Source organism: Colias eurytheme, chromosome 12 (genome assembly GCF_061535395.1).
Source record: "Colias eurytheme isolate Ceu_HAF_F1 chromosome 12, ilColEury1 Martin Lab GWU primary, whole genome shotgun sequence".
NCBI lineage: Eukaryota > Metazoa > Arthropoda > Insecta > Lepidoptera > Pieridae > Colias > Colias eurytheme.
Window position 1 is genome coordinate 7,149,535 of NC_142991.1, and position 23,938 is coordinate 7,173,472.

General features: G+C 32.3%; 4 protein-coding genes across 4 annotated transcripts; 2 read left to right on the plus strand and 2 right to left on the minus strand.

The window, feature by feature from the left end:
• Positions 1 to 1,207: 1,207 nt before the first annotated feature.
• On the minus strand, positions 1,208 to 2,631 carry LOC149904138 (uncharacterized). The gene has a single exon (XM_090107790.1). It carries the CDS (start codon positions 2,535 to 2,537, stop codon positions 1,533 to 1,535), a length of 1,005 nt encoding a protein of 334 aa, XP_089963916.1. The 5' UTR covers positions 2,538 to 2,631; the 3' UTR covers positions 1,208 to 1,532.
• Positions 2,632 to 11,270: 8,639 nt separating this feature from the next.
• On the plus strand, positions 11,271 to 13,336 carry LOC149904139 (juvenile hormone esterase-like). Its single transcript, XM_090107833.1, has 3 exons — positions 11,271 to 11,549; positions 11,638 to 12,923; positions 13,170 to 13,336. The coding sequence occupies exons 1-3, from the start codon at positions 11,400 to 11,402 to the stop codon at positions 13,327 to 13,329; spliced, it is 1,596 nt and encodes a 531-aa protein (XP_089963959.1). The 5' UTR covers positions 11,271 to 11,399; the 3' UTR covers positions 13,330 to 13,336.
• A 2,514-nt stretch (positions 13,337 to 15,850) lies between these two features.
• On the minus strand, positions 15,851 to 18,215 carry LOC149904140 (juvenile hormone esterase-like). Its single transcript, XM_090107916.1, has 3 exons — positions 17,894 to 18,215; positions 16,387 to 17,675; positions 15,851 to 16,187 (listed from the first exon to the last, which is right to left on the minus strand). Exons 1-3 carry the CDS (start codon positions 18,026 to 18,028, stop codon positions 16,019 to 16,021), a joined length of 1,593 nt encoding a protein of 530 aa, XP_089964042.1. The 5' UTR covers positions 18,029 to 18,215; the 3' UTR covers positions 15,851 to 16,018.
• Positions 18,216 to 23,051: 4,836 nt separating this feature from the next.
• On the plus strand, positions 23,052 to 23,669 carry LOC149904141 (10 kDa heat shock protein, mitochondrial). The gene has a single exon (XM_090107889.1). It carries the CDS (start codon positions 23,216 to 23,218, stop codon positions 23,525 to 23,527), a length of 312 nt encoding a protein of 103 aa, XP_089964015.1. The 5' UTR covers positions 23,052 to 23,215; the 3' UTR covers positions 23,528 to 23,669.
• Positions 23,670 to 23,938: the final 269 nt, after the last annotated feature.

Sequence of the window (23,938 nt, forward strand, 5' to 3'; positions counted from 1 at the left end):
GTTTAAAAAAGTATGGCCTGTAGTTACAAAAAAATAATCTTGAGAGATTTATTGTTTTTCTCCTTTATTATTATTCGTTACATTAATTTAACACACATTTTAATATCTTATTTTCATACTTTACACATGAGACCACAGCTTTACCGTCTACAATTTACTGACGTCAGTAAATGTCAAGAAATTGTTCGTCAGTAACATGTAAAAAATAACCTAAGAAATACTTTTACACAAAACATAATCACATTTACCATTAGATTGAAAGTGTAATCTATTACTCTAGTCATAATTTAAGTATATTACAATTGCGGTAGGTGAATTCTTCAAAATGTACTTACTTTTGTTGAGAATACGTCGTTAGGAAATTGTAACTAAATTTTTTGCACAGCACACTACTGGACTTCTTCCATGTCTGGACGACAAACAAAATGGCGGCGCGTTAATGTGACCTTACTTTTCGTGACATGACCATTGTTGCCAATGATTAGAGTTAGATTCCTCTTCTTTGTGATACAAGAAGTTGGTTAAATATGTCAATAAATCAGTGTCACGAAATTGTAACGATTGATAGGGACATTTTTATAATATGTAATTCTTCGTTTATTTAAGGTAATTTAAATAGTTTAATCTATCAGATATAACACTTCAAACATTGCTTTTTAATTATGATACAAAAAAATAGGAAGTTTCATACAAAAATTCTGATAAAAATATTGGTTTTCATTGTCGTCCACATAGGGGACAATAAAAAAATGTATGGAGCTTTTTTTGTTACTTTATTTTCACATTAAATTTATGTAAGAATTTGAATCGCAATTCATTGCTTTTTATCAGAAATGATATGCAGTATGCTTAAGTTTAGTCTGTAAAACGTTAACAATGATTTATTTCAGTCGTAACCATATTTTTTTCGAAGGTTTTTTAGGGGGACAAACATTTTGTAGTAATGTACAATTATTTTGAAAACGACTCAAATTTCTAATACTGATAATTAACGGTTCCTACAATTATTGAATATTTCTTTAACAATATATTTATATCTATATTACAATATTTCTACTTTTCTAGGCTATGCCAATATTGGAATAGCATGCCAAATAAATTGAAAACGCAATAAACGAAAACAAATAATTTGTTTTACTCTGGTGTCGATGGAATACAAGAAAAAAACATATTTAATAATAATAAGTATTTAATAAATAACGTTATAAAATAAAAGTTTAAATATAATGCTTTGAGTATTGTATGTACATAAATATGTTAAGATTAATAAATATAGATACAATAATTTGTGTTTATTTAAATCTAATATAAATAAATTAAACATCTTGTGCATAAAACTATATTACGTAATATCAGTTAAATAAGTGAAAAAAATGAATAACAACAAACATCACGCTTATCTCGATGTCACTAATTAAATGCTATTTGTGATATATTTGGTTAATAACTTTCTAGTTATCTTAAACGTACTCGCTTTGAAAGACTTTATATTAATTATTATTATTCACTAATGAGTGGCAATAAAATTAAATTCAATCTGAATTAGCATTATTACTCTTACCACTTAGAGACTCTGGTACTGGCGTATATTTTAAGCCACTGTCATTAAGAAGCGTTACCACCCACGCGTCTTCAGGCAATGTACCCGAGTTTAACAACTTAACAGCAGCAGCAACATTGGCACCGCTCGTATAACCCACGTAGAGACCTTCTTTCTCTCCTATAAGTTTCATATATTTCGATGCTTCTTCATCTGTCACACTGAGGGTGCCATCCATTGTTTCAAAATTGAACAAATTAGGAACGCACCCATAACCGGAACCTTGCAATAAATGCAACGGTTTCGTAATAGCGCAGCCCCGAATGGGCTGCGAGCCCTCAGGTTCAACGACGTAGCATTGAATATTTGGGTTTTTCTCCTTCAAAAATCTCGATGAACCAGTAAACGTGCCTGCCGTGCCGACCGTAGCTACAAACGCGTCGACGCGGTGGCCGGTTTGTCTCCAAATTTCAGGCCCCGTCGTACAATAATGAGAATTTGCATTATCATCATTATTAAACTGATTCACATAATAAGCGCCAGTTTCTTCAGCTATGCGTAAACCTTCTTTCTCAGCTTCTTTAACGTCGGCGAGGGTGACATTGCCGTATGTTCCTTCAACTTGAGGTACTCGCACACATTTAGCACCAAGGGCTTCCATGTGGATAGCTCGTTGAGCACTATTCCCTATCGACATTGTTACAGTTAAGGGGTACCCCATTACAGAACAGACGACTGCTAGACCACATCCTTGGTTGCCAGATGTAACTTCCAGAACGGATTGACCAGGTTTCAGCAGTCCCTTTTCTATTGCCTTGTTTATCATATGCAACGAAGATCTGCATTTAATCGATGCTCCAGGATTCATGAATTCACATTTCGCTAATATTCTGCCTGGCCCTGGGTGTAAGCGATCGAGCGCGACTATCGGCGTATTCCCAATAAGGTCTAAGGCCGACTCTTTTATTTCGTTCTGAATTCCGTTCACCTTTGCCATGTCTAGGGCGTATTGCTAATGTGTTGATTGAGTTATACCACAATTGATACTGAAGCAAAGTGGCGAGTGTACGCCGCTTTAAACGGTTCAATGCTAAATGCGACCCGAATATAGACTTGCCATAGATTGGATTCAAATATATACAGATGACAAGAAAACGTAAATGGTAACTAACTACCGATAATCATCTGAAATACAAAGATATGATTGAGTAAATACTGATAACAATTATTGCTTTATGTGACTGGTTTATCATGAATGTATATTGTTTTAAGAAATTTTATCAATTTACAATAACTGGGATATTGACCATTTAATGCCAAAGAAGACCTCAGCGAAACAAATAGTGCATTCAGTTATCTCAACTAGAGTGCAATTATCTCACAAATTATATCATAATAGTTACCTATATTTAACTTGCAACATCATTTTTTATCACCTTTAAGATATTTATTTGTTCTTCATGTCCATAATTAATTGAATATACCTAGGTAGATAACTAGCTGTGCCCCGCGGTTTTACCCGCATTGTTCCGGCCCTGTTGGTCTTAGCGTGACGATATAATAGCCTTTCTAGATAAATAGGCTATTTATCACCGAAAGAATTTTTCAAATCGGACCAGATAATAGCGAAAAATACCTATATCATGATTGAATGTAAAGTGATTTGTTTGATTAAAACCTTGAAATTAGTTGCTTGTCTTTCCAAATGTATGAACGTTTATAAGGATGGATAACAATCCATCCTTAACTCTTACTAAAGACTTTTTAAAGGATTTTAAACCCGATTTATTCATTTCATATATTATTTTCCCGACGTTTCTGTCTTTAATTTCTTAACAGCCTGTATTGAATTGTATTAAGGTGGGTGGACCATGGAAGGCCATGCTCCTTCGAAGGCCAATTATTAAAATTTCGTAGTTATTGCCATATGATGACAAATTCCTTCTATTTACACAAACACCCATCGAACTAGAAATCACAGACGCGGCGGCGAATCGCTCGCGCCACTATTTTGGCAGTACGGTCCCTCGCTTCATTGATATCGGAAATAAATAAGATGGGTGTACCATAGAAGGCCACTCTAACAAATAAATATTTATTATTCGTTTATTTACTGGACAAATGAAACTAACAAATATTTAAGTAATACTTTGTTTTATTACGTAACATATAAACCACTTCTTTTTATTGTAGATTTAATCGCTATTTATTAACTTTTAGTTTTAAATGACTGATTTATTATAATGGCCTTATAAGGAGCCTTGTTTCTAGCAAGGCCATTTGGAAGAGTTCGTTCAATCAATATTGATCAAATCTGAAATTTAAAAAAGTGGTTTATATGTTACGTAATAAAACAAAGTATTACTTAAATATTTGTTAATTTCATTTATCCAGTAAATAAACGAATAATAACTGTTTAATTGTTAGAGTGGCCTTCCATGGTACACCCACCTTATCACAGAAGGCTGATCCTATGGCTGATCACCAAAATCGATCAGTGAAACAGATGTATGAATAATGCATCTGCCCCTTACCCCACTAGGGGACATGGTATTAGGCAGACAGATATTTTTATGGACAAAAACGAAAACTTGAAACAGGTTTTCTTGTAATTTCGTCAAGCGAAAGCGCATTAGGAAATATTATACAGGCCCTATATCATAATTCCTTAGGGAATATTCTCGAACCTCGTAACACAAAGTACGCCTAATTGCGTACTAAATAGGCAAATCTTACTATTAGTTATTCAATATGCGTTGCATACAACTCGTGCGACCTACAGTGTCAATCTTGACTGCCTGCAAAATATTAACACATAACTTGAATAAATAGTGACTAATTATATTATTATTATTCACCATCTTTCAATATAGCGTTGGAAAAATACAGAACATTGTGTGGGCTATATTCTTTGATTGTTAAGAAACTCTGATACCTATTAAGGCTTATACATGCGCTAATAACCTTGACCATACTTGACGGATCTCAAACCTCTCCCGCTGGACCTTCTTTTTTCCTCGCATTTTGTATTTAAAAAGATACCAATCAGTGAAACAAAAAATCCTCGTCAGGGACTGTTGTGTAACTGATAATTTATTAAACATACAATTTTCAGAGCTCTAAGTCAGCAGGTTACGAAGTTTATAGAGTATTTGCGGAAAAATCGATGACCACGGCACATTTTTTTTCTAGAAATCTATTAACTTTGGAAAAAAGTCCTCGCGAGCAATTAAAGATCAAAGACCATCCTATTTTACAGTGCGACACAAAAGAGATGAAAATAAATGAGGGCGCCACCGTCGCTCATATAGCAACACTGATACTGCGACGCAAGCGATCTTGATACTATAGAATAAAAATCCAAAAATCTATATAATATAATCTAAAATAAATACCGCGATTTAAACCGTTATAATTGTTTCATTGTAGCAATAGTGTAAATTTAAGACAAAAATACATTAGTATTTTAATTGACCTACCTAGGTCAAATTTTACTTATTAATGTATTTGGAATTAGTTATTTTATAAAAATCGGTCAAGTGTTTAGACTGCAGAGGCGCACATAGAATCAAACATACAAACAAACAAGCATACATGCAGCTCAAACACATTACCCTCTTTCTGGGTCCGTCGGGTAGAAAAAAACAAGGCGATTTGAAAACCACATATTTTTATTTTTTTTGTAGATAAATTTTGTACATTAATATAATTCATCAAAATCTAAATATTCTACTCCTTCAAAGGACTGATCATCACTCTGTTTCGAAGTACTGGCAAGAGGGTACGGGGCATCTTCAGTATCTGTAAATATGATACAGTTAATATGATTTTTTTCTTATGTTTTGATTGATTAATAGATAGATAGCTGTATGAAAACAGTAATCACTATACTTTGTAGTAAAATCTAAACTAGGTACTTTATTTGAGGCTGGTTGGATTGGATATAACTTCTTGACTCAAATTGTGCTGGTCGCACTATAAAAACTAGTTTTTGTTTACATACAAATAACCTCAAATTAAATTGCGAAAACGTAATAATCGCCATACATACATACATTAAACACTCGTCACTAATGGAATATTCTATTTTACGTAGTATTGAGCAAAAATAAATGGAATCTCACCGGTATATTCTGCTGTACGTTTGTAAACGTTTTCCAAATCAGTCAATAAATTTCCAGCTTGAAATTCGGACAAACACCGAATAAAAACTTTATACACCACATCACGGACACCGCTACGTTTAACCTTTTTCATGATGTCTCCTTTTTTATTTAAATTTCTTGTTCTAAATAACAATTTTATCTCAATAATTCTCCACTTCACGAAAAAAACAACAAATTTTTATTCAACTTGACAGCTACATTGCCAATTCAGGGTTGCCGGGTAATGAAAAACGAATTAGTTCCAAAATAATTAATTTCATCTCTTTTATGTCGTACTATATATATTTTTTTCGGTATTGTGCTTTATGTTGTACCAGACTTTATAGAGGTTGAACATAGTCGAAATTGCCGGGTAGCGCCTATAACGTTGAGCATGTGGTTGAGCATATCGTCTCACTTTTACGCTAGCTATTAGGTACGATACGCCACAAATTGAAAATTTCCTTCATTTTCAAGGGCTTACAAACCACCTTTTTTTACAAAACTAGGTATAGGTACCTATAACACGAGTTTTATGTAAGTAGGTTCGCATGGAACTATTCTGTGTAGAAATCACTGGAAGTTTGAGAGTAATTTTGCGGAAGAATAAACCATCTATTATAATTTTGTTCGAAAATCTATAAAAAATAAATTAAAATATGTAACTAGGTACCTACTTATTTAAAATTTTTAAGTGTGAGGCCAAAGGTATATTTGGTCACATTAATAGTACCTAACTAATTACCTATACAACGTAGACTTTGGACTTCCATAACTAATAAAGGCTTTGCAAATGTACCTATTTAATAAATCGTATAGGCATCCTAATTATAATACTACTAAGCATCTAATATGATAATCATACATTAGAGTACCAATTTTAGATAACATTACGTTATCGTTATGTTCCATTGAATTCCATATCAGGTGTAATTTTAAGCATTGTTACATCATTTTATTACTTCGTGTCTACTTTGATGATCGGAAGGCAGTTTCTTATCCAAACATTGAATCTATAATTTATAGAACATCGTCACAAAGCGATGATTGATTATCTATGCGTTATGGTTAGGGAGCCAGGTGCAAATTTGGTTAACTATTTCCTCTCAAGAGATAATTCGTCAGACGCATGAGAGTATAGTATTATAAAGCCTCGTGAACGTCAGCTGGCGCTCGGTTGGGGGGTGAGCCTCCCACGCACATAGGAAAAAAAATACATTCATTCATTCATTTCCTCTCAGCTAAAAATTTGTCAAATTGTAGCTAACCCAATATCTCAACGAAAAAAAATAGTCAGCTGGTTACAACATGGTGTATTATACGTCAGCTGGTGTCTCGAACATGAAAGTTAAATTTAAAGAAAAATTTATTTTCCGTTATTTCCTCTCAAACAAAAATTTACCTGATGATAGCTTATATGTAACTGTGGATAAATATATATGTCAGCTGGCTGTATCTTGGTGGAAAAACCGTCAGCTGATACGGGAGGCTACAACCGCTGTTCCCCCCAACCGAGCTCCAGCTGACGTTCACGAGGCTTCATAATACTATACTTTGATGCATTTTACTAATTACCGCTTGAGAGGAACTTGGTCATAAAATCTGCTGCTGGCTCCCGGACCATTATATAACACGTGCACAAGAGATTAATTTAATTAATTAGCATTTTGGCATTGTATTATAAGAACGCATTGTTTAATCTTATTGCACGTTTGGCAAACAAATTTAGGCTCGTGTCACCAAAGCACAGAATACTTAATACTTTAATAGTAGCTAATGCTAACCAAAGTATGGCCAAAATATTACGCTTGTAAGATGTAGGTACCTATAATACTCTCATAAAATCAAAAATGAAAAATACAATAAACATAAACATCAAACTTATGAATAATGCGGAAATTTAAAACGTATGAATATCACTCGCTTGGATCCAGAGCTTAATCTATCTCACTACCAAGCTTCATAGATCCGATTATCTGTGAAAAGATAATTTGTTATTCCGTGAAAAGATAACAAACATAAATTCTTACAATCTTCCGCATTTATAATAACTATTAGTAGGAAGTAGGACACAAAAATCTGCTTGATAACGATTTGATTCCAAGTCGTTCAGGTACAAGTTTTATATCATTGTCCTTAATTAGTTTCATTTATTAACAAAATATTATCTACCTACTTATTTTCATAGACATCATACAGGCAAGTACCTACATAGGTATATACATACCTGATAGTTAGGGCTATTTAGAATAAATTGTATTTTGTCCTACCTATGCTTGAATACTGAGTCTTACCAACTCTAACTTCTATTTGATATATTTTTTGAAGGAGAACAATCATCATTAAAAAGCGATGAAAGTTTTTACAGATCACTTGCTCGCTTTATAACTGTGACCGATAAAATGACTAATTGCATTGCAGTGAGGTAAAAAAGCCTCTACGGTCTACGCGATCCAAACGCCTCCTAGGTACAGTGGGTAGCGCGAGGATTAAGCCCTGTTGGGTTCTATTTCGAGCACATAAAATCGACTAGGTACTGGAATTATTGTAACATGTATAAATTACTAATTGCCTCTTATCCCACAAGGAGACACAGGTACAATATTAATATGAGTATGTTTACTAATCCCACATTAATATTCCTCTTTTATGAGCGTAAAAAAACCATTAAAGCATTGAACTATCCTCAAATCAGATTACGAGCACAGTCAGTACACATGTCAACAAATTACGTATCATGTTTGTGCCAACTGGCAAAACACACAAAAAGTGCAAATAGCTGTCACCCCTCCGTCACCGAGCTATTACTGTAACAAGTGGCAATTCCGTGATATTTAATAAAGCAATTTAAATAGCACTTGAACGATCCAAACTCGATCTTAAAACTAGTAGTATAAAATAGAATTTATAAAAGTTGTAATTATAAAGAGTCGGATGAATGTAGACTCTATTGCTTAGGCAGTAAATGTTGTATAGATTTAGATTCGGTAGTGGACCGATGTCCTTTGTGCCCACCAGATGTCAGCACAACACAGGACTATTGTTAACAAATAGACGCACAATTGCGCACAATGCTACGTTATTGTATTATGAAGGCGAACGTGAATGAACCAAATGTCGGCTATTTAGTAATTGGTATTACTATTGCACAGAATGTGTAGGTCAATTTATATAGAGCAGTTGTGAATATTGACAGGAGAAAAATTAATAATTAGATATTGATTGAAAATTCAAATGATGAAATATGTTGGCCTCGACAGTAACAATGTAGGTACTTATGCAACAAAATTTAATTTGACTAGTTTTTATTCACGTCACCTATTTTCGACATAAATAAGTAAATGATCCAAATAATTTACGAAATAAAAAAGGCAAATATTTTTGTACTTGTGAAATCAAATAGGTATCTTAATTAAATCAATAATACATTAAACATCGAATAATATTGAGACACACAAGTTTAATCCTTAAATACACAAACGGGTACTCAATACTTAGGTACCTATGTAGGTACTTTGGCTATTCACTAAACAGGTGTTACTTTTTAGCCTCATTCAATCGTATCACACCTTAAACTTGTTAGTAACTGATAATGTTAATAAGTATAGACAGAGAATTTTTAACTATGAATTAATGAAACCGGAATCGATAAAATCAATTACATAAGACTGCAAGATTCATTCAAAAACATTCTCATGAATGGAGTTTTACTATTCACATTAAAATTCCACGTCAATATAGAACTTTAAAATTCTAATGAAACACCTGTATGATAATAGGCTGCAGATTTATTGTACAAGATTATTACGTTCGATTTAATTTACCTACTTACCGAAAAAAGTAAATTTTGAGTTTTTCAATGAAAACCACTATTATCATCATTTAATTATTATTCTAATTAATGTTTTATCACTTATAGTTACATAGTACAAGGTGACTATCGAAAATACACATTTATTAATTAGATCGGCCTATAAGAAACTAGCTGTGCCTCGCGGTTTTACCCGCGTGGCTCGGCTCCTGTTGGTCTTAGCGTGATGATAAAATATAGCCTATGGCCTCCCTCGATAAATCGGCTATCTAACAATGAAATAATTTTTCAAATCGGATCAGTAGTTCCTGAGATTAGCGGTTTAAAACAAACAGACTCTTCAGCTTTTTAATATTAGTACAACAACAGCTATTTTTAATCTTAATAATTATCTAAGTATCATTCTAATTAATAGAGACCTAGGTTCAAAATCCATTCAGAAGATAATTGACATAAGAACAATCTGTTATATTAATTAGTTTCTCAATTCTACCTACATCTGATAACCCAATCTGGCTAACCAAAATATCGTGTTCCCACGGCGTGCACCTGCAAAGCTCAACAATGGTGATTCAAGCCCGCATTCCGTCGACGCCTTGCCTCCGTACCTCGCCTACGTACAGGGCTGCCAATAAATGTTAACGCGTAGAGCTTTTTACTAATTAACACCTCGTAAGGAAATGAAATGTTGACTGCCCTGCTTGAGGTGTATATGAAATAGAAAAAAAAAAGTTTAAAAGGCAATTTTTAATGACATTTTAAAATGACAAAAATTAGGTACGTAAGACACAATTAAGAAAGAAAAATAAGTACATACTTTCAATTAAGCCTTTTATTAATGATCAATTAAAGAGTTAGAAACGATTGTTATTACAGACGGTTTCTAAGTAGGTATACTTACTTTAAGGTCAAAAGTTAAAACTATAAACTAGTTAGGTACTCACCTACTTATCTACACTAATATTATAAAGAGGAAAACTTTGTTTGTTTGTTTGTTTGATTGTAATGAATAGGCTCATAAACTACTGGACCGATTTTAAAAATTCTTTCACCATTCGAAAGCTACATTATCCACGAGTAACATAGGCTAGGTTTTATCCCGGAAATCCCACGGGAACGGGAACTATGCGGGTTTTTCTTTGAAAACGCGGGCGAAGCCGCAGGCGGAAAGCTAGTTTAGGATAACCATGAATACCAATTTATTACCTAATTAATGATTACCACCTCTATAACGTATCATATTTATAACTAGTGACGTATTGACTGCTTTCTCAATTCTTACCTCCTATAGTTAACAGTTTAAAATAAAAAAAAGAACAATACATTAGTCACACTGACCGTAAAAAATCCCGTGGGCAGAGGACGCACCTGAGTATTTCACGGAGCCGCGACGGGGCGGCGCCTGACCAGTTTTCACTCGAAAGCGACAAAGTACAAATACTTGCTCTTGGAGTTTTACCAAAAAAATATATAGACATACTTACTTCACTGTTTTGCTTTGAATTTAAAATGTTTATATAGCTAAAAATTCTCGCATATTACCTTTTTTCAGAATTATTGAGCAATATTTTTCAAAGGTAAAAATAGTATGATGATACCGGTATTAGTTTGATACATTACCTATATTATAAAACATTACATCCAAATCCATCCATCAATAGAATATCTTCATTAATCTTTCTTATCTTAAGTCGGAATGAACAATCGCCTTTACTGAATTAGGTAATTGGTAATTGGTATGCATCATGAATCATGATACGAAGGAAATAGTAGTATTCAGTCAGAAGAACATTTCTAAATAAATAAATTATTAAAACGATGTTTTTCTTTTCAGGAATATAAAAAATTTAGAGGCATTATAATACTTATCTTATAACTAGGTATACATATCGAAGAAAACAACATGACCTTCATCAATGAACAAACGACTGTAGTAAATATTTTACAAGGCACACTACAAGGCGGAATAGCAAGAACAGATAATGGTGTAGAATACTTGGAATTTCTTGATATACCGTACGCTAAACCACCTATCGGAGAATTGAGATTTAAGGTAATTTATAATATTATGATAAAAAAATATTAAAAAAAATAGTACGTCTATAAACCCCAATAAACTGTTTAACTATAAATTGTTTCAGAATCCAGAGCCACCACAACCTTGGGATGGCGTAAGGGATGCAACCAAAATAGATTTGAATCACATATCGTGTCAATATTTTAATAAAATTGTACAAGGTTCTGAAGACTGCCTTTACCTTAACGTATACGTACCAAAACTACCTCCAAGACAAGATACATTATTGCCTGTCATGGTGCACATACATGGAGGAGGCTTTCTTGATGGTAGTGGTACCAATAAATACGACTTAGGACAAGACTTCTTCATAGAAAAAAATGTTGTAGTTGTATCAATTAATTATAGACTAGGCATACTAGGTTTTCTCTGTTTAGATATTCCAGAAGTTCCTGGTAATATGGGATTAAAAGACCAAATTCTAGCTCTGAAATGGATACAAGAGAATATAGAATATTTTGGCGGAAACAAAAACAATGTAACCCTTTTTGGAGTAAGTGCTGGAGCAGCATTAATTGATTATTTATTATTAGCTCCAACAGCACAAGGTCTATTTCATAAAGCTATTCTTCAATCGGGAAGTAGCCTAAATCACTGGACTTTTAACCACAATATGAAAGATCTCGTGAAAGAAATTCTGCACGATTTAAACTATTCTGGGACATTTAAAGATAAATATGCTATTTATAAGTATTTACGAAATGTACCATTTGATGTATTGACAAAGAAAACGAAAAAAATAGTCAGAGGTTTTAATACAACGAGGCTCTATTTTGGTTTCGTACCAACAGTTGAAAAAGATTTTGGTGATGGACAATCAATAATTACTAAAAAACCATACAAATTGCTTAAAGAAGGCAGATATCACAAAATACCTGTTATAAAAGGATTTTGTGATAGGGAAGGATATTTATCTTTAGGTTCCAAAGAAAATACAATAAATATTTTAGAGCCCAAAACATTTTTTGACCTATGGCCTTATAAACTTCTGGACAAAGACATAATGAAACATAGTGCAGAATTACGTGACATGTACTTAGAAACTGTGAAGACTGAGGGCGATGATAAATACGCTGTCGAGTTTTTCAGCGATTTTGATATTGTATCAGGAGTCTGGTTGCAAGGGAATATCTTGGCAAATCACAATGTTCCCTTATACATGTATGAATTTTCCTATGATGGCAATTTAAACTTTGTAAAGTATTTACATAAGATCGAAAAGGAGGGAGCAGCTCATGCGGATGACATGGGATATATGTTTAAATTTCCTTGTACGCGAGAACCGACTCAAGAAGACATCCAAATGAGAAATACTTTGACTACTCTTTGGACAAATTTCGCAAAAACTGGGTAAATATAATTCTGATAAATATAAATATTAATGAGATTAACGAGGAGTTTATAGACTTCTTATTGAATTATTCTGTGGACTGAATTTTTCCCGTTTATCATATAAACGATAAGAACACTTAAGTACATATTGTATCTTCGTTATTTAAGAAACTAAATCTTAATTTAGGTATTATCTTATCATTCATTCATGTTATTATCACAATATGCATATAATCATTATAAATATAAATATATTTTTTTCAGGAATCCTACACCTAACAACGATCTCTCCATTCAATGGCCGAAATTTACCCCCAATTCACAAGTATACCTAAACATTAATTCTAATCTTTGTATAAAATCAAACTATGAACCAAAGAGAATGGCTGTTTTCAAAAAAATATATGAAAAGTACAAGAAATGAAATTTTACTTATATGTACCTAGTGATTATATTATGACATTAAAATGTTTACTATCTATTTTATAATTGAGTATGTTGTTTTATTTATGGGGGATTTCTAGATAAAGTTAAAAAAACGTGCATAGGAACACTGACCCAATTTAGCTACAATTGTCTATACAATGTCATTATGGTCTGGTTCAGACTACAAATTCTATCACCATGCTTTTACTATTGACCTTCAGTTCAACAAGAAGAAATTAAAATTATTATTAATCCTAATATATAATAATAAATACCTATAGTAACAATAAAAACCGAGGACCATAATGTTTTGATAGAATACTGCCGAAGTTACTATTCTCTAATCTGTGATACTCATAGAAATCTAAATAACAAGACACATAGAAGGGCTATAATGTCATAATTCGTATGAAAACCGCTGTCGCCAAAATCAACACATTCAAACCGAAAGCTAAACAGTACACACAAGTAAACTATGCCTTTTATTGGACAGCTTGATTTTAGTGAAAACTAACTTATCTATTAAATTAAGCTTTTGAATGGGTTTGACGCACTTGGTGCACTTCTCAACTTGTACACCATGCTCAAATGGTGAACTTAGCAACTTGTACACTTCTCAAATGGTACACTTCGCGACTGGTACACGTCTCAAATGGTGCACTTCGCAAATGGTGCACTTTTTAAGATTAGTTGAGATTTGGAAAAACTGTGTAAAAATGAAAGAATTTTTAGTTTTGGATGTTTAATTTTTATAATTATGTCAACACACTAATAATAATTAAACTATACAGAATCACCTTAAACACTATAACATTTTGGGTCATTTTTATTTTTTCAAAAATAAAAATGTGACTCGGATATAATAAAAATAATATAATTATGTCAAAAAAAAGTAGATTTACAGTAAAAAACTATCATAATAAAGATATGATATAATATGATATTATATCAATAACCTTTGTAATATTATTATTTAACTTTTTGACATAATTATATTATTTTTATTATATCCGAGTCACATTTTTATTTTTGAAAAAATTAAAATGACCCAAAATGTTATAGTGTTTAAGGTGATTCTGTATAGTTTAATTATTATTATTGTGTTGACATAATTATAAAAATTAAACATCCAAAACTAAAAATTCTTTCATTTTTACACAGTTTTTCCAAATCTCAACTAATCTTAAAAAGTGCACCATTTGCGAAGTGCACCATTTGAGACGTGTACCAGTCGCGAAGTGTACCATTTGAGAAGTGTACAAGTTGCTAAGTTCACCATTTGAGCATGGTGTACAAGTTGAGAAGTGCACCAAGTGCGTCAAACCCTTTTGAGAATATGTATCCTAACGCACGAATTTACGGTTTATTTTAGAATAACATCCCTAAGTATATGAGACTTTTTGCTCCAATACGAACAAACGTGATAATAAGAATGGTCGACTGTGTCATTCATTGTTATTTCGATTACTATGGTGACACTCGTAATACTTGTAAATATTCTATAATTTTAAGGAAAAACGGCATTATTTCTAAAAAAAAATATTTTCCGATGAAATATTATTCCTTTATAAGTATAATTACAACTTGTGGAAAAATTTCCGCAATGGGAATTGCTGAAACACACCATGTATACACTCATACGTCTCCAGAGCAACTGAACAGTGACGAATGCACTGGTGATGTGCAAATCACCTGAGTGGCGACAAGGTCACGCACGCTTACGACTTCTAGTGTCTTGTTATTTAGATTTCTATGGTGATACTGCTATCAAAACCATTGAGATAATATTACTACGTATGGAGGAGACACCACGAACAAAATCTGTGCGCCATTTTTTTGCTCTAACTAAGTTTTAAAAATTATTATCTAGTTAGGTACTTACCGATGAAAGTTATTCCTATGCACTTTTCCGTATTATTTGTATTATCTGCGCAATATCGTAACACACACGAAGGCATATTTGATGCGTTTCACTTTAAAACCATTAAAAAAAACCGCTCAACATACGCCACATGGCGTATGTTGAGTGGAACATAAGTGATGTAGGCGGTGTCGTCTCCATATTAATATTATCTCAATGATCAAAACATTAAGAATTGATGTAATATAAGCATTTAGAATACATGATTTTATGCCTTTTTTAGTAATTAATAATTGTAAACCTCTGCTGAGTAAAATAAGTATTATACTTATTAAGAAAAAATTAAAACACCCCAATATCCATAATATAAATTTAATTTTCAAAATTAATAACAACATCCAAATTAAAAACTTGGCTTTTAAAAAATTGCCTTGTCCTGGGCAGTCCAATGGACATGTATAATTTATCAATTTAATGCATTTTTGATATAAGTATACAATAAGTATAAGTATAAGTGAAAATGTTATCCCCAGTTAGTAAATTACTATCAATACATATTCCCAAAAGAAATTAACTAACAAAAAAAGTATATCTTAGATAAATATAAATCATGTTATAAAAATGTCAAAAAGCAAAGGCAAGGCAAAAAACACAAAATTACTACTTAAATGTAGTAGTTAAATTCTTGAAAAAAAAAACTGCACTACTAACTACACTACACTATTACTTGACACATTTCATACTAGCACCTTAAAATTGCAAGATATATATTTAAGATATAAAAATTAAAACAAAAATCAATACAATACTTGTCTGATTAATTTTGTTATGGTTTATACTTCTTTTCATAAAGTTCTTTGTACAGCCTCGTTCGCTTTGGATACAATTCCTGCTTATTTGTGAGATCTTTTCCAATATATAGATATGTAAACCCCGTTTCAGCAATGGGCTCCCATATAGTAGAGATAATCTCATCTGTTTTTGGTGTGGGATTTCTGAAAAATAGTAAGACAATTTATTAAAATACCACAAAAAAAAAATCTGTTGAGTGAGTAAAAGGTACTTACATTTCTATAGCAAATACAATTAAGTAAATTATTTGTTTAAGTCTGTAAAATGTTCAGTTTTTGAATGAAAATATTATTAATTGTACTTAATATAGTTATGATATAGTTTTATTGTAATTTGACTTACCCAAACTTAGCAAAGTTGCTCCACATAGTGCATATTCTTTCTTTCACAAGTATATCAGTTTCAGATAACTTATCTTTAAGTATTTCACTCCTAATAACATATCCTCCATCATCCCCATGACATGCTCCTGCTCTATCTGTCTTAAATTTTTTCTTAACATAATTTAGATTTCCATCATATGCAAACTCATAGAAGTATACCGGAGAATTATGCTTAGCTATCAACATTGTTGATACATACAAGCCACCTAAGAAATCTGCATCCGTGAAGAAATCAATTGCAAAGGAATCCACATCATCATACTTCTTCTCTCCCTCCAAATATATAGCTTTAAGTCTTGTCTCCATCTCAACTTTTTCAGTTGGATCCAACGAGAATGGAAGATATGACACAAAGTGTTTTTCCTTTGCTAATTTCTCCAATATTGGAGCACCATGTGAAACCATTAATAATCCCTCTCGGTCACAAAAACCAGAAATATATGGAACCTTATTGAACTCTCCCTGAGCCAGCATATCATAAGTTGACTTGCTAATAAAAGGTTCCCAGTCACCTGGCTTCTCAATTGTTGGCACAAAACCAAAATTAATACCTCCCCTAAATTTATCAGCAGCCAAAACCATCATAGATGCTGATATTAACTCTTGTGTTGATAAATCTTTCAAGTATTTAAGTAAGGCATTGTCGTCAGCCACAACAGTTTTCTTCATAACAGGAATTAAAGCAGCCAATTTTTTAACTCTTGATGTTTGAGCCCAGTGCAGTAGGGAGGACCCAGAATGAGCAATTGCTTTGTGGAACAATCCTTTAGCCATAGGAGATAAAAGTAGATATTCGACAGATGCGCCTCCTGCACTAAAACCAAAAATAGTAACATTGTTTGGGTCACCATTAAAACTCTTTATATTTTGCTGTATCCATTTTAATGCTTGAACTTGATCTTTAAGACCCATATTCCCTGGGGCGTCCTTGGTATCCAAGCACAGAAAACCTAGAATTCCTAAGCGGTAATTTAAGCTTACAACAACTACATCTTTCTCTACTAAATAATCTGGTCCATGAACAGAATCATCGGTCCCACTACCAAATATAAAGCCACCTCCATGTAAGAAAACCATAACAGGCAGTGGTACCGAATTAGACGATGGGAGGGTTGGTGTATAAATGTTCATATACAGACAGTCTTCATCACCCACTACTTTTAAAGTATCTTTATCAAGCTGGGGACAGATGTTGCATTCTTTCGTAGCATCGCGAACTCCTTCCCATGGCTCTGGTGGTGAGGGAGGCTAAAATTTAAAAGTATATAAATTATTTTGATTGTTGAACACAGGTATATAATATCTTATATGTATTTGAATAATGTTTCAGGAGTATTACTGGTTGTTTATTATTGGTTTGCATTGCATTTGTTAGTCTTCTTTAATCATACTTAATTTAAAATATGAATCAGAGGTTTTATTTTAAATTTAATACCAATAAATGACAAATCTGTTTAAGTACTTACCGCAAATCTAAGCTCGTTGATTGGGGGTTTGGCAAATGGAATGCTTTTGAAGGCAAAGAACTTAGAGCCACTATCACTTTCACGTATCTTTCCTTGAAGTTTCCCTTCGGAAACTTCGACGACCGGCTGAGACATTTTCCGTTATTTAATATACAATACTTTTAAGGAAAATGTTTCGTTTGTCTATCGCTACATGCAAATTGAACTCGACAATTCTACTACTAAACGAAATGTTATAAATAGTGGACAAAAAACACAAGTATTCGAATTTCGAATCGAACATTCAAATCAAATCCAACTCCACTTGATAGAAGTAACCTTGATAAACTTTGTGCCACAATAATTATTCTAAACTTGTCAAAATAGCACGTATAATATTAACCTTTATTTTTAATAGGTTAAGACTCAAAATTGAATAACCTAAATTTGACATCTACGTTTTGATAAGATTCATTTTACGCGAGAATCGCTCGAAAAAAGTGATAAGATGTTCTGTTAATTTATAAGTTTAAAATACCTAATAAAAAAGTGATAACGAAATATCTATAAAAATGATTTAATAACAAAGAAATCGAAGTGTAGTGGAAAGATTGTATATAGTCAGTAAAATATGAAAAAGAATCGCTTTTCATTCGTAAAATATATGGGTAGCTTGCCCAGTTACAAAATAAAAAAATATATGTAGGTGTGTTCATCTTTGGGATTTTACTTAGTTTAATTAATAAACTATTCGTATTCAATTTTTGTAACGACATGATTGCTATGAATTTTGCAATCGGCAAATCAGTATCAGGTAACAGTTTCTTCGGATCATTCTTAATTTTTTACAGGGACCCAGTCTTGTTTTGAACAGATTTATTTAATTAGAACTATTGCAAGTTATATTGGTCTTTAGTAGATATTTGCTACCAGCTTACAATTTACAGCAGCCTACCGTTTAATACAACCACTAGCTCTTTTGTCAACAAAAAATATTTTAGTTTCTGGATATACAATGCGGGGATGTAGTACATACATAGATAAATTGAATGGGCTCTTTTCTTCTGTAGCACTCCTTTTTTTACAAATATTTTTTTTTTAATTTAATTTAATTTATCAACGAATATTGAAATACTTCATTAGTCTTATTTCAATCCTGCTTATCTAGACGATAATTATTAAACAAAACGAATCCCAGCATTCACTGGGACTGAGATAGCCGGATGCACACCTGTGTGCCGTCGTCGTGAGAACTGTCTGATTTCATCCACGTACAACACAACATTATGCCACATCTATGCACACATCCACATACAAATATGGTTCTTATGGCTAGGGCATAAGAGCAGTAAGAGCGTAATTATATTTACGCAGCTGCACAAATGCTGGCCCGTGTGAAGGCTGTACAAAGTGGTGTGCCGTGTTTGTTGTGTTATTTTGTACGCTTTGAACATCCGCGTAAGGCTATTACCGCAACTTTTTATCGCAAATGGTGACAATTAGTTCATGATTTGAAGATTTCAAGATTACTGAAATTGGCATTCATTGACTTGGATATAGTTGTAGTTAGTTAGTAACTATATAAATAAATAAAATTTGTTATATACAAAAAAACAGTGTAAATATTATAGTCATATTATTCGTAATCAAAAATGAATATTATCTGTATAAAATTCGGTACACTCAATATTTTTGGAGGTAAGTACTAACTCCATTGTTAATATTATGTACTTGATACTGTACCCAAAACCGCATGTAATAATTTTTTATGAGATAGATAAGTAATATTTTATTTAAAAAAAAGACGGAAAAAAAGAAGTTTTCACTTCAAAAATAAATTTATGTAGTTACATTATCTTTGTAAAAAGAGTTAAAAAACAATATCTATAAAATAGAGGTATTTATGGTCACCCTATACATGACATGTTTGCAAAATTCGGCTCTACAGTTAGTCGTGTGAATCCAGCCACAGTACGATTCTTTTACCTTTTTCGTACTTATGAAAAGACCTTTTTAGAAGCCTTTTCAATTTTGCTCCAAACATGTCGCTACCTTTGTAAATTATAAAAAAATATAATATGAATGTAGATATTTATGAAAACAAGATAATGAGAGCGCTATAGAGCAACGAAACTATTTTTTAACCCGCTCGGCAATAAATAAGGTTTTTTCTTTATAATTTTCACAGTTATTAGATAATATTATATTATATTATATACAGTGGATATTTCTATTTTGAAGTGAAAACTTCTTTAGCGGCGTTGGCCGTTGGGTATAAAATCGCTCGTATAAACTCGCGTCAGGACACGTGGCCTGATCGAAAAAGCGTAAGACGGATTTTTTTTAGCCCTTATATTCCATGCGTAAGACGGATACCATTCCAAAATATCAAACATGCCGAACGTTAATAAATGTCTGTGATAATCAAGTTTTCACTTCTGCCGGCACTCCCGGAGTGCAACCCGTATTTTTTTTTAAAGAAATTTAAAATATATAGGTAGTTAAATGTTTAAAATTTCCTGTTCCAAAATCAAATACCTACCTAATGGAAGAAAATAAAAATCTGCTTAGCCACTTCGAAATATTTAATAGATAGGTCCAATGAGATAGCGGCGTCAATTGAGTATTCCGAGAGAAATTAAAATTTTCGAAAGCGTTGTCAAAGCATGTGCTATAACAATAGTATTGGACATTGGTCAAGTCAAGCTTTTGTGACCGCAAAGAAGCGAACATAAATCGGGATGCGCGCGCTTTTGTGACTAAGACTAGTGTTGTGCATTTAAGTATCGATTTATTCTAAAAAGTTGTTATGTGTATAAACAAGTTTCCTAGGTACCTCATGGTATTTCATGCTACAGGGTAAATTAAAAATGTTACCTTTGTAGATTATGCTGAATTCTTCTGCAGACTGCAGGCAGTACATGCAGTTGTTGGCTGAGAAAGTAAGAACTGTATAATATGAGGATTATTGTTTATTTTATTTATTTTAGATTAAATCAACTTAACTTATTACCTACCTACTCTTAGAATAAAGATACCTTGAGAAATATGTATAAAGAAGTAAATTGGCAAATACCGACCGAATATTATCGAACAAGGAAGTGCTAAATGCTAATACATCGAAACAATTAATTAATATGTGTACAGCTCTTAAATGCTCGGACATAGCGTGAGTCGATAGGTTTTGTATGTGTGAGTGAAAGCTGCGCGCGCAGGTGTGTCCGAGACTGGCCGGCGCCGGCGCGCATTCCATCGACGGTCACAGCGCGGCGCCGAGAGCGTACTTGACCAGTGGGTCGACACTTAGAACATCGTTTTGGTTAGGCTTACATTTTCAAGCAATTTTAAACTTCATTCAATTGACATAGAGTTCAAATTATTTTGTACTTTTCCAAGACCTAAGGTCAAGTCTGGCCTGCCAACTTTTAGAAAAAATAAAAATATTTCTAATGTTGGCCTCTCCGATGTAATCATATAATAAAAGATTTAATATTTTAGTTTTACTTATTTATTATTATTTATTCTTTTTTTTTAAACCTTATTTTTGTACATTTTAATTTTTAGCTAGTACAATTATAAATTATTTCTTTCTTTCTTCGATTTCTTGTCAATGGTAAGGACTTAAGCATAGACAACGTCTTGATGTTGATTTGTTGTTTGAAATTTGAATTCAAAATGGCGTTTTATTTTATTGTTTTGATGGTTGTTAAACAAAATTTGTTCTTCGTATATCGTAGATTTTGTTATTTACTCAGTTAATGTACAGTACACTGAACTATTTAATTTGTAATATTTCTGCCAAAAGTGTAAAAAGAAGAAAAAGTGTTATATTGTGTAAACAATGTTAAAATCTTTGTGTGTAGATAATTGTGATTTGTGACTAAATATTTGCAATATGTACCCAATGACTGTTCTATATGGAAGATAAAACATAATAATTACAAAACAATTTATGAGAATACGTCATGTTCTGGCTGTAGAATCAATTGGAGAGGAGATATTATTATGTCCAAAGAAAACAACGGCTTCTTCATATACAATTCCAATATGGCGATCCGAACGGCAACGATATATTGGTATCGAAATTTAGAACGAGATTTAATAGAAATCCCGCAAAATATTTCAAGGAAAAGTATAAAATGTGAATCTAGTTGTATAATATTTAAGCCGAATTAAGTCCTACATGCCTAAATAAAGATATTCAGTAAAATTCAAATGGAATTATCAATTTTTGCAAGATTTTTGCTGATAATAGTGTGTTTTAATATTATACAAAAATGTTATTAAATAATTAATATTATAATAAACTTATTGATCTGCATTGTTGGTGTTTTATTTTTAATTTCCCTTAATTTGAATATGGATGAGAATTAGTAGTGCTGTTACCCAGCATCGATAATTTTATCGATATCGATATGAAGTTTTATCGATACTAGCACTCATAAAGAGACATCACTAGCAACGACAACTTTTAAATGTTGGCAGCAATGTGGGTCATGTTTGACGTAAACTTTTCATAGGTTGGTATATAAGATTTGACCTAAGTAATACATGCATATGTGTGCGTGAGCTCGAAATCGAAGTACTGAGTGCCGTCTCTTACTATATTACTTGCTCTGTGGTACTTGACAATTATGGGTACAATTATTAGTGATATTTTAGATAAAATAAAGTGTACAATGTAAATTTTATAATTATAGAAAAATTCGATACAGTTTTGTGAAATCATGTGAAATATTTAAGTCTAAAAAATAATAAGAAAATTTCCTGAAAACACGTAATTAATTGTTAAAATTTTTGGCTTGGATTGAAATAATATATACCAAAATATTAATTAACTATGTACATACATAGTAAAAAAATTGAACGGTGTCTTCTTTAGTTCTACAACCTGTGGAGCCATCTATTAGCGAATAGTCAAAATATTTAAAGTAGTTCCCTTACAGCGCCATCTATAGGACACATTTTTATTTTTTTATTTAATAAAATTTACCTATTCGATACAAGATGGCACTAGTAGCATTGAGAAAAAATATTTATTTATTATATTATTATATTTGCATAAGATATTTATGTCAGAAGTGTAATAATTTAATATTTTAAATAAATTTTATAATTTCTGTTTAATTTCATAAAGAAATCCTAATTTAAAATAGCAACCCTGGAAACACATGGACTTTTCCCGAGCCAATTGCCAAAGCCAATTTTCTCATCTTGATTCTTGAATTTTCGCTAGCGTTCGCCGGCATCTCTGTTCGAATATTCTAGATCTTTGTTTGATTTATAATTCAACATTAATTGCGTGATTTCGTCTATTCGAAGACAAAAATTTGTTCTGAGAAGATGGCTGGTGTAGCAAAGCGACTAATTCCTCTTTTGGACCGAGTTCTTATTAAAAGGGCTGAGGCAGTTACGAAAACCGCTGGTGGTATTGTCATTCCGGAGAAGGCGCAATCTAAAGTTCTTCACGGTGAAGTCGTCGCTGTTGGACCCGGAGCTAGGAAAGATAATGGTGAATTCGTGCCAGTGCTAGTCAAAGTTGGTGACAAAGTCTTGTTGCCGGAGTACGGCGGTACCAAAGTATCGCTCGAATACGACGAGAAGGAATACCACCTATTTAGAGAATCTGATATTTTGGCCAAAATTGAAAATTGATTTTAGTTGGTAGTTTTAGTTATGCGGTTCGAATTATATTTGGTTAGACAAAAAACATTGTAGTGTATGTGTGCTGCGGTTGTGTAATATGTTCAATTCTGTGGAAATGTTATCTTTGCATTTATTATAATATTGTTATAGACGTATGTTGTATTATTTTACTTCCCTCTTTTTTCTTGTGTGTTATATAATTAACTGGCCATTACTTTGAATAACATTTTCTGTACTGAATTTTGAGGTTATGGTTGCTATGAGGTTAAGTACACCAACCCTTTTTAGTTTTAACTTAATTGCAATATGAAATACCATAATACTTAATTTCTATTGTATTTCTTTTTATTTTAGCTGCATTAAGCTTGCAAGGTCAAGGCAAAGTCCAACTACAAGAAAAGGTTCATTCTTGTCAATCTT